General features: G+C 56.7%; 6 protein-coding genes across 6 annotated transcripts; 5 read left to right on the forward strand and 1 right to left on the reverse strand.

Moving 5' to 3' along the window:
- The first annotated feature begins 983 nt into the window (after positions 1 to 983).
- On the forward strand, positions 984 to 2,259 carry B0H64DRAFT_241139 (uncharacterized protein). The gene is made up of 4 exons (XM_062799840.1): positions 984 to 1,477; positions 1,579 to 1,636; positions 1,694 to 1,809; positions 1,887 to 2,259. Exons 1-4 carry the CDS (start codon positions 1,294 to 1,296, stop codon positions 2,084 to 2,086), a joined length of 558 nt encoding a protein of 185 aa, XP_062655335.1. The 5' UTR covers positions 984 to 1,293; the 3' UTR covers positions 2,087 to 2,259.
- Positions 2,260 to 2,848: 589 nt separating this feature from the next.
- B0H64DRAFT_408199 (uncharacterized protein) lies at positions 2,849 to 3,248 on the forward strand. The gene has a single exon (XM_062804614.1). It carries the CDS (start codon positions 2,870 to 2,872, stop codon positions 3,233 to 3,235), a length of 366 nt encoding a protein of 121 aa, XP_062655336.1. The 5' UTR covers positions 2,849 to 2,869; the 3' UTR covers positions 3,236 to 3,248.
- Positions 3,249 to 3,802: 554 nt separating this feature from the next.
- On the forward strand, positions 3,803 to 4,428 carry B0H64DRAFT_241422 (uncharacterized protein). Its single transcript, XM_062799843.1, has one exon. The coding sequence runs from the start codon at positions 4,016 to 4,018 to the stop codon at positions 4,331 to 4,333; it is 318 nt and encodes a 105-aa protein (XP_062655337.1). The 5' UTR covers positions 3,803 to 4,015; the 3' UTR covers positions 4,334 to 4,428.
- A 581-nt stretch (positions 4,429 to 5,009) lies between these two features.
- B0H64DRAFT_478004 (uncharacterized protein) lies at positions 5,010 to 7,086 on the reverse strand. The gene is made up of 2 exons (XM_062808233.1): positions 6,836 to 7,086; positions 5,010 to 6,769 (listed from the first exon to the last, which is right to left on the reverse strand). Exons 1-2 carry the CDS (start codon positions 6,989 to 6,991, stop codon positions 5,048 to 5,050), a joined length of 1,878 nt encoding a protein of 625 aa, XP_062655338.1. The 5' UTR covers positions 6,992 to 7,086; the 3' UTR covers positions 5,010 to 5,047.
- On the forward strand, positions 7,087 to 8,636 carry B0H64DRAFT_408203 (uncharacterized protein). The gene is made up of 2 exons (XM_062804615.1): positions 7,087 to 7,757; positions 7,829 to 8,636. Exons 1-2 carry the CDS (start codon positions 7,541 to 7,543, stop codon positions 8,311 to 8,313), a joined length of 702 nt encoding a protein of 233 aa, XP_062655339.1. The 5' UTR covers positions 7,087 to 7,540; the 3' UTR covers positions 8,314 to 8,636.
- B0H64DRAFT_408206 (MEMO1 family) lies at positions 8,630 to 10,372 on the forward strand. The gene is made up of 2 exons (XM_062804616.1): positions 8,630 to 9,045; positions 9,108 to 10,372. The coding sequence occupies exons 1-2, from the start codon at positions 8,891 to 8,893 to the stop codon at positions 9,955 to 9,957; spliced, it is 1,005 nt and encodes a 334-aa protein (XP_062655340.1). The 5' UTR covers positions 8,630 to 8,890; the 3' UTR covers positions 9,958 to 10,372.
- The last annotated feature ends 206 nt before the right edge of the window (positions 10,373 to 10,578 follow it).

Below are 10,578 nucleotides of genomic sequence, written 5' to 3' on the forward strand. Positions count from 1 at the left end.
TCCGTGGGGCCGTGCAAGACGTAGGTTGAAGGGGCCGGGGAGGTTCCAGGTCGTTGAACGTTGAGAACTCCAATCAACACCAAACCCCCAACGACAACTTGTCTGCGCCCCGTTCCCCTTCTTCGGGTAGCGAGTAGTACATTGGGCTGGGGGCATCAAAACCCGGCGCGGATGGTATAACTTGTGGCAAAAAAAAAGAAGGCATCTTTCGTCGTAACAGGTGACTTGTCGGCACAGCCTCTTGGTCTGGCGAGGCGCGAAAGACCAATTCGGTGAGGACGGGGGGGCAGAGAGCAGGGCTCATCGGAACCCGCCGAAGTGCTTGGTGACAGACAACCTCGATTGGGACGTTTGATTTGGCCGCGCAATCTGGGTTGGCGAAAGATGAGCATTCTGCCTGCTGTTGCCTTAAAGTCAAGAACCCAGACTGTGTTGTTTGAACCTAAACCTTTCTTTTTGTGTGGCTGGGAACGTTGACTCATCGAATGATCCCTGATATCTAGGCTGCAATGGCCCCGTCGCCTCAGGACGACCTGACAACCACCGAAACCGATGTGACGGATAAAATCACAACTGTCGTTGTTTTTGTTGCGACTGACCTTCTTCACCTTGGCCCGACTTGGTGACTTGCCAATGCCGGGCATGCGAAGCCAATCCCCGTCAGGTCCCACCCGTTCACTTCTTGGGCGAGTAATGTGCCTAAAGCTTGGCGGGCACAAGGTGTTCGTACAGACAGGTAGGTACCTGGGCGTATATCCGCTTTCTCCAGGCCAAAAAGGTAGTTACCGACTAAACTACCTAGGGAATTTGCCTCTGAAAGTCACACGACGATTCTGTAATGCTGCCCAATTCGGTTTTTTTTCTTCCCTTCCTCGGGCAGCGATATCTGTTGCGTTCCAGGTTTCCAGGTAAGGTTGCTCTGCGCATGTGAGCAGCATCCACCACAGGCAGGCTTGGCGGGCAGTTCCATGTGTACCTGCTTTGGGCATGCGGTTGTGAAACACTGGCAGCGGACAGAAGCAAACGACACTAGCGCGGCTGGAAACGCTGTGTGGCCCATGCATTTCATCAGCGATTGAGCGGACCGACTCCACCATGGCTGGGCGTGAGGTTCCATTGCTCCTGGTCTTGACCCTGGCTTCTGGATGATCTGGCCTGCCGCTGCCCATCTCTCCAAACTACATACTGTGTCGATTGCTGCTCTTCAACAAAACCAATTTTACCAAGCTTCCGCCACCGAACCCGCCCCAATCTGTCCAACTCGCCTTGCCGTTCGCCTCAGTTTTCTTCAAGATGCAACACCTCCTTTTGTCCCTGTCCCTGCTCGCCTCGGCTGCCGTTGGCGCCCTGGCTTCGGACGACTTGAAGATCGACGTTACGCTCCCGGTCGAGTGCGAGCGGAAGACCCAGAAGGGCGACACCATCAATGTCCATTACAGCGGAACCCTCCAGTCCAATGGCAAGAAATTCGATGCGAGTAAGTCTGCTGTGCCCGAGCCCTGCGCCGCCCCCCTTAGGTACCACCCTACTTGGGGCTGCCGATCCCGAATTGAGGCTGACGAGTATCGCCCGTGCCAGGCTATGACCGTGGGACACCCTTCAGCTTCAGATTGGGGTCTGGGATGGTGATCAAAGGGTAACATTCCCAACCGAACGATTTGGTACTTTGGGGGCGTGCGCTGACAGGACGTAGCTGGGATGAGGGCTTGCTCGACATGTGCATCGGCGAGAAACGGACCTTGACTATCGGGCCAAGCTACGGCTACGGAGATCGGAACATTGGCCCCATTCCTGCCGGATCTACTCTGGGTACGACCTCTTCTTTCCCGCCCACTTTGGCCCCTTCCCGTTTGCCTTCATTTTACTAATCTCTCCCCACCAACCAGTCTTCGAGACCGAGATGATGGGCATTGAGGGCGTCCCCCAGCCCGAATCGATTGCCACCAAGTCCGCTACCGACAGCCCGGCGTCTTCAGCGACCGAGAAAGTGGCCGAGAAGGTTGCGAGTGCCGTGAGCGAAGCCGCCGAGGCGGTGAAGACGGTGGTGGCCGATACCGATGACGTTCAGGAGCACAACGAACTCTAAGCTATTTTAGCTTTGGTTGCGAAGGGTACCACGGATTTGTCGCATGGTGCGGCAATCTGATGTGATTCGACTGGATTGCGCAAGAGGCGACCGTGGTGTTGCCGCAACTGTTGATAGAGAGTCTTGAGCAACTGCTGTTAGGAATCCATCCGCCGACCACGCCCCCACTAGACCTTGCTCCTTAGTCTCCCGCTTCTCGGTCCCGCTCGTCGTTAAACCCGCTATTTACTTGTGCCAAATCGCTAGTTTAGCATCCTCGAGTTACGCAGCTCCCTCGTGAAGGAAGGCAGAGGCAGAGACAAAACCACGGCTGATTTACGCTGTTGCACGTGGACACGGATGAGTCTAGGTCGATCTGGGGAACACCATTAAAGAGAGCCGAAGCTGTTGTTGGTCAGGTGCGACAGGAGGATGTGGGACAGGTCTGGGAGAGCCAATATGTCGGCATCTCGAGGGGAGGGGGCCGGTCTGGAAGATCAGCCTGCTCGGGTGTTGTTTTCTACCATCATGGAAACGCTTGTCAGCGTGGGGGCACATGCGACTTACTGAGCCATCTAGGGATATGTAGTCAACACCGCACATATACATAGACGATATCGCCTATCTAGTCCTCGTTGTTGCTATGCACAATAGGGACCCGGCGGAGGCACACCCCAACAGGCAGTCTAGACTCGGCTAACTCATCTCATGTTTTATTATGTGTCTGAAAGCTCGTCTCCCAGCGAGTTTAGACAGCCTGGAGCATCAGCTACACTGATAGCTTGTTCCTGGTCGGTCAGTGTCATGACGGGATCCGGGCCCAACACGGTCAACCTGAGCCAGATGACGACATGGCAGCAGGTGTTGCTGTTCCTTCACATTTTTGGCAGTTCGATATGCGTCCCCATATGGACCGTCGTGGCGCGGAAGCACGCCTTCGAACAGAGGTTCCAGAACATTGTCCGCGCCGGGCGCACGCGTAGGGCAAACCAGTTGGAGGGGCCAGCAGTCCGCCGAGGCTTCGACAGTTCCTGTCGTTTCGGGAGGCCTCGATTACAACCTCACCGCAAGGCGGTGTGGTTTCACAAGGGGGGCGTGTTCAGAAACGAGGAAGGCTGCTCCAGATACCCACGCCAGTACCGATGTAGCCGCCCCTGCCACCCACGCTGAGGCGCCGCGGGAGAGATTACCCAGTCCCGACCACATCGCCCTGGTTGACACTTCCAGCCCTAACGACACGGATTCTACCGCCGCCCAGCACGGCCCCCGGAAGAACCAACCAACTCGGAAACCATGGCCGGGAGGGAGATGCGAGGCACCACTAGAAGGACGAGTTCAGTATGCACCAGCTTCTCGCCAACAAACCGGGCAGGAGGGACTCTCGGTTTTACGGCCTAACCGGCGAGGAGCGCGAGTGTTGGGCGGCTGTGAATACCAGGCCCTCGGAGTGCTCTCTATCACCGTGCCTTTGTACTTAGTTTTCTGGCAGCTCCTCGGCTGCCTTGCGCTGGGAGCCTGGATCATCCGGTTTTCCTGAGGCTCATCATCTGGTCGTTTCGGGAGCTGCTCGCCTTGTCCAACAAGGACGACGAGGCCACGGGGTTAAAGGACACCCTCAGGTTCATTATCCGCCGCCCCTACCGTGTGTACACGAACCTCAGCTGCTGCCCGCCCCACCTGGTGGCTCGTCTTCATGCTCATCCTCCTCAGCTCCATCGATTGGGTCGGCTTCACGCTTTTCAAGCTCGTCAACCCGGCGATGTAGTACATACCGCCTAGCCGTCGTGCGCTTGACGGGCTGTTTCAGGCTTTAGGTAAACCCAACCCCCATGCTCTTCCGTACGCGAAGCATGCTAACCACACATATGCCTAGCCGTGTGCTCAGCGGGGTCCTACGCCGTGCCCATCTCGTCGCTCCACATCGGGCTGCAGGTCCTGTATGTCGTCACGATGCATGTACATCTCGGTGTACCCGGTCGTCAGTCACCATGCGGCACTCCAATTTTATACGAGGAACGCTCGCTCGGCACCTCCGCCGAGGACGAAATCCCCGCGGCAGACCCCAAGAAAGCTACCGCCGATTCGACCCGGAACCGCCGCCGCCATCACAGTAGCAGTAGCGTGTTCGCCGCCCTCAGGCAGACCTCGGAGCGGCGTTCACGTTACACGGCGTCAGGGCCAGCGCCCCACCCCCCAACCAAGACCCAGACACTCCCCATCAACTTCACCACGCAGCAAATCCGCGGCCAACTAGCACACGACATCTAGTGGCCAGTCCATGCTCATCACCGTAAAAATTAACACGCCGCAATTCCTCACCGACCCGGCCCACTTCAGCGTGTTTAACGTCATCTTCGAGGTGGTATCGGCGTACGGGTGCGTGGGACATGAGCGTGGTGGGGGTGGCGGCGGCGGCGGACGGCGCGGACGGCGTGGACGGCGCGTTCAGCTTTCAGCAGCGCGCGGCACCCGGCCGCTAAGCTGCTGCTGTGCGTTGTCATGGTGCGTGGCCGCCACCGCGGCCTTCCTGTTGCGCTGGACCGCGCCGTGCGCTTGCCGCGCGAGGAGCTGCACCGCGAGGAGGAAGACTAATGGATTAGGCGGAGTATGGCGATGTGGAGGGCTAGTGTTGATGGGTAGATGGGCGTTGTTGGCCGGGTAAGAGGTGAGCGGCAGTGTATAGCGTTATGATCTTGCTCATGACGGCCGCCGGTGCTCCGGATAGCGAGGCGTTGGTGGTAGACTGGTACTCGACTGCCCAGGTCATGGAGCATAGAAATAGACCCGGGGCTTGATTAGACAAGGTGTAAAAGTATGGTTGGGCTAGAACGGCGTTATGGTTTGGGGAAAGCACGGTAAAGAAGGGGATCTGGGACCATAAAACGGCGGATTTAATACCGGATCCGATGGAAAGGTTATGTCATTATGCCATAAAATCATTATAGCTCTGATATCCAGCAGAGAACTGCCATCAACGTATGGTTAACCGAAACAGAGGCGCTTTTGCCTAGGATCTGCCGGTGCTGGTGCCCGCCCCCTTTTCTTATCCCTGACCTTCTGCGTCTCTGGCGTGGCTTGTCCGGACTGCCGCCGTTGCTGTTGTTGCGCAGCTGAATCCTGTTGGACGGTGTCTCGGATGGTTTGCCGCGATAGACACAAATCGATATGCTCGTTGAACTGGCGTTCGTCCGCAGGCTGCGGCCGGGCACAAACGGGGCAGTCCCACAGCTCCTCCTCCTCGACTGCCGGATTCTGGTCTTTCGTAGGGTTGGATACAATCTCTTTCCCGTGTCTTCGATGAGGACCGGTCGCCACCGGGTCTCCATTGGAGGTTGGGTTGTTAACCTCTTCTTGAGGCCATTGTTCCCATTCATCTTCACCACCGGCTCGTATGGTTCCGGCGCTACCATCCTCCGCTGACCCGGCGGATTTGGGCCTCTGTGGCCTCAACCCAAAGAAGGCCCTCGTGTCTGGCTTCTTCGTGCTCACGAGTTGCGTACACCGTAGCCCCATCAACCGTAGTTTCATGCCGGGAATCTCCTGCTCTAGCTTCGCTAGCATAGGCAACGAGTAGTTGTACAGGTCATCCGCCAGGCATACTGCTTTTGGAGGCACGACCTGGCGGGTGAGGACCTCGAACGAGTGCAGCTTGACTTTTAGGCAGAGTGTACGCCCCTTGCATTCAGCCTTTCGCATGTCCGACTCCAGTTCTTCGGCTATCCGTCTCAGCTTTTCGCGCAGTTGGACAGGGTCGCCCATGTCACGGAATGTCCTCTCCGTGCCGACGCTCTTGCGTTCGTAGTCCTCGGCGGGCTGGATATTGGTCCGTCCTAGGCCGAGATGGCAGCGGAGAAGGAACTCGTATGTTTTTTGGCCAAAAAGCCGGTCCAGGTATTGTCTTTGGGCGTAGATGTCACCGCAGGTCTTCACGCCTACGGATGCTAGTTCGCGCTCCAGCACCCGTCCAATGCCGTTCACTTGACGACATGAGAGATCGCGCATAAACGCCATGATAGCAGCCCGATCACGCGGCAGGACGAATTGCCCGTTAGGCTTGTTCATGTTGGAGCAGATCTTGGCCAGCCGGGCGTTCGCGGCGATGCCTGCTGAGACGGTGATGTGTGTCTTTTCGTGTACCTCGTTCCTTAGCTGTGAGACCACATCGGCCGGATCCATGTCGTGCTCGACGCAATACTCGGTAATGTTGAGATATGCCTCATCAATGCTGGCACTCTCGAACCGCGGGTCGTACTCTGCCAAAACCTCGCGCACCTCAGCTGCCTTTGCGTTGTACTTGTCAAAGTTGAGTGGGAGAAGAATCAACTCGGGGCACAGCTTTTTAGCTACGAAGCCAGCCATACCGCTGCGGCATCCAAACTTGCGGGCGACATAGTTGCACGTGGTCAGGACACCGCCGCCCACGGCAAAGGGGAGCTCCTTCAGCTCGGGCCGGTCTAGCTGCTCTACGGCGGCATAAAAAGCATCGCAGTCAATGTGCACGATGTGCTGCGTCAGATCGCGGGAGAGCTCGAGCTGAGCAAGCAGGTTGTCGGCTGCCCGGAGCTCGCGGGTGAGATCCAGCGTTTCGAGATGGCTCTTCTTGGCGAGGATGGCTTCAATCTTCGCGGTGAGAGACTTGTCCCTTGTCTCCTCGTGGTTGAAGAATTTGGAGCCCTTGGAAGCATTGTAGATAATCTCAGAGACCTATGACAAAGGGGATACACTCGGTTAGCGGCAGGGTCGGTGTTGAACGGCGTTGGGTGAGCATGCCTTGGACTGGTCAACTGAGCCCTGGCCGGCCTTTGTCAGCGACGGGCCCAACAATGAGTACTTGAGCGATGCATGTTCGGTCGACGAGTTACTGATCTGCTTCTCGCCCTCTGGGGGAAGCTGGTCGTCTTGTGGTGGTTGCGCCTCGGATGTCATTTCCGGGACTTGTTTGCGCGTATTCCGAGTCGTGATCGACGGATGGGGTTGGGGGTCATGACAGCAGAGCGCCCTGCATCACTCGCAGGTATGACGTTGAGGTTCCCCGATGAACAGGCGGGGATCCCAAGTCTCGTTAATTTAATGAACCTAAAGAGACAACAAGGAGACGCGGTTTCCTCGCGTTCCTGGGTTCCACGCTGACAACGCCAAATCACGAGGATGCCAAGCCGAACCCCCCTGTGCCACTCTACGCGAGATGCACAGACCAACACTTTAGGTGTTTCGCGTCTCGGATGCGTCGCGGTCTCCCCTCCATCCGCTAGCTCATCCCCTCAACTTCGTCCTGGTCCTCATCAATATCGTTAAGCCAATCAAGCTAGTTACATCACGAGTCTTTTGCGACATCATCAGACCTCCATAATAGGTCCTTCGTATCATCAATTGACATCACTGTGGCCGGTTCAACTGTTAGGTTACCGATTCGTCGCCTCCCCCCAGTTATCATTACCGTGGGGCCTACGTTGTTAGTTCGATATTTGATCCAAGATGGTCGTCAAGCGCAAGAGATCGGACTCCGAGCTCGGATCTGTCTTCTCGTCGACGGACCAGCTGGGCAACAACTGCTTCAACTTTGACGTCGTGTCGGCGATGGACACAGCCAGACGCGGGTTCTTTGCCCCACGACTGTCCACGCCCTCACATTTGCCCAGCCGTACGATGAAGCGCTTTCGTGACAACAGGCCATCAGAAACAGAGGTGCACCGTAAGTTTGGCCAGCTCAACCAACCCCACTCGCCCCAATTGCAGCCGCTGACTCGGATTCCTCGCTTCCAGAACACACGCTAGACGTCCTCTTCTCCGCCCAGCGCCGACCACACGAACGCCATGACGCAGCGCCGGAGTCTCCCAAGATGGCGAGCGCCGACGGGTCCCTACAACTTCCCGCGCAACCCTACCACACCAACCAACAGCGGTCTCTGCATAGCTTCTGGAACTTGCCCGGGCCATCAACGTCAGCGAGCTCGCTAGCATCCTCGCCGTCATCGTCGGCCGTGTCGCCTCCGTCGCCGGCCCTTGCGCCCCGGAGCACGTCGACGAACTGCGAGGATTGTGGGATGGGGCTGGCGGGGGCCGACGATGGTGATGTCATGATGGACGTGGACAGTTATGGGTTTAACCCTGAGGATCAGATGTGCGGCGCGTGTGGGAAAGCCGTTTGCTTTAGCTGCTCTATCAGCAACCTTGGCGAGAATCGGCGTTGTTTAGCTTGTGTTGAGCCGAGGGGCAGGGCCGGCGGGAGTGGGTGGTTTAGGAGTTAGGTGTGGGGTGTTGCAGATTGACGTATGCCTGATCTGGCTTGCGTGTGGACGTGGGGTGTTGTGAATACACGAGATACCAGGTGGTTGGATTGGCTTGGATGCGGGTTGGTCTTTGATGGATCGGTGTTTGGCGTTAATGATCGAGCTTAATTAAGCATGGGCGTGGGAATGGGTGTTTTGAGTTAAATAGTTAGGTAACTCCCGTCTCAGTATTGTGGTGCCTTTCAAGGGCTGTTTCTTGCTGTCATCCAACGTCATTACGAGGATTCAAGGCGATACTTCCCACATGTGCTTTGATAGAAATGTAGGGTGAGAGAGCGAACGATGATGCGTCCCTACCCGAAATTCCATGGGACTGACGCGGAGCTCTCCAGTGTGCGGGGCAACGTAGGCGTGCTGGGCAGCCGGGTGGGTGTGCTGGGAACCCCGCCTCAGCTGCACCTCCCGGACCTCTCCCATCTGCTTTGAACTCCGAGACCCATCTTCTTCAACATCCGGACTAAACGGCGCCGTTACTTCTATTGACAATTAATAGATACGAAACTCCCCTTACCTGTGACGCCAAGGTACAGCTAAAATGGAAGAATCACGGGAGGCTAGTCACGCCGGCTCTTGGTATAAAGGTAACCCAAAGGAGCTCAACAGGGAACTCGAGGACTTCTTGGACCGAGTTCCTGCAACTTTAGACGGCGCAGAGCTTCCGATCAACAATGCTAGAGTGATAATTGCCCCGTAAGTTGATCATACAGTATTTTTATGCATTGGATGATCTACTGATAGATATTACGGGATAGCCACGCTGGGTACTCTTACTCTGGGCCTTGCGCGGCCTGGGCTTACAAGACCCTCGATCTGAGATCGGCGAAACGGGTCTTCGTCCTTGGACCTTCCCACACCTACTACCTTCGCGGATGCGCTCTCACGACGTTCGACAAGTACGAAACTCCCTTCGGGGACCTCGTTGTGGACGACGCCACAACGTCCGAGCTGCGGCAGACCGGCCTGTTCGCCGACATGCCACCCCGCGGCGAAGTGGACGAGCATTCCCTTGAGATGCATATGCCGTACCTGTGGAAGAGAATCGAACAGACCTTTGGTAACACGGATCACCCGCGCATTATTCCCATACTCGTTGGCAACCTTTCCGAGGAGGAGGAGAAGTTTTGGGGCCAGCTCTTCTCGAAGTACCTGAAAGATCCCGAAAGTGCCTGGATTATTTCGTCTGATTTCTGTCATTGGGGCCCTCGCTTTAGCTACCGGCCGAAATTTCGCGACGGAGTGATTTGCGACTTGGACAAGAACCACGGTGTCTTGCGAGCCACTCCAGATTGGAGCCAGGCGGCCGAGGATCCCGAACGTCCGGCGATCCACGAGGTCATCAAGGCGTTGGACCAGATGGCCATGGATGCGGTCGAGTCTGGTTCGCACAGCGAGTTCTCCAAGGTTATCCGACAGACCCAAAATACCGTCTGTGGGCGACATCCCATCGGTGTCATGCTAGCCGCCCTGGAAGTGGTCGCGAAAGAGGAAGAACTGGCGGAGAAGAACGGCAAGTTCAGTTTTGTCCAGTACCAGAGGAGCAACTTGGTAAGGAAGGAGGGGGATTCTAGTGTGAGCTATGCATCGGCCTACGCGGTCGTCTAATGTGCCCGACGGGAGAGGCACGCCCGATGTGGCGATCGCATTGACAGCGAGGACTGAGAACCGCATGTATTCATATTTTCGGCGGGAGAGAAACGAAAGACTTTTGCCGGCCCGTGGTCTCCAGAAAGGCTCCGGTTTCGTCAGAGGTGAACCAGGCCTGGGACACGATACATTGTTACAGATTCGTGACGGTGGCCTCGGGCTGGAATTACCGACTCGAGCTGAAAACTGGGGCGGATTTTGGGATTCGGGAAGCACACCCAATCCTACCAATCCTGGACAAAGCGGTGGAAAGCTTAACTCCCGAGGCCCTGCACGTCATCGGAGACCCTTTTGTTCGGCATTTTTAGACGTATCCGGCAAGGAGACACAAAGTAAGAAAAAGAGCTCTAATTTAGACTGTTTTTTGCCGCCATCTGCGTTCAAACAGCCTTTGTCGCACTCGACATCTGGCCCAGTGGACGTGCCTGACGATCCTCGTTCTGAAACGGTTTTTGTTGCTGGCCTGGCCCGCACTGGCCCCAGCCGTTCCCCGCCAAGGTCAACGGGGGTCTTGTAACCAGCCAAGCGCCAGCCTTTCTGCTGCAGCTCCAGCGAGCTGAAGAACCATGGCCAATCGAC

The sequence above is a fragment of the Chaetomium fimeti genome, assembly GCF_033439085.1.
Source record: "Chaetomium fimeti strain CBS 168.71 chromosome Unknown B0H64scaffold_8, whole genome shotgun sequence".
Classification (NCBI taxonomy): Eukaryota; Fungi; Ascomycota; class Sordariomycetes; order Sordariales; family Chaetomiaceae; genus Chaetomium; species Chaetomium fimeti.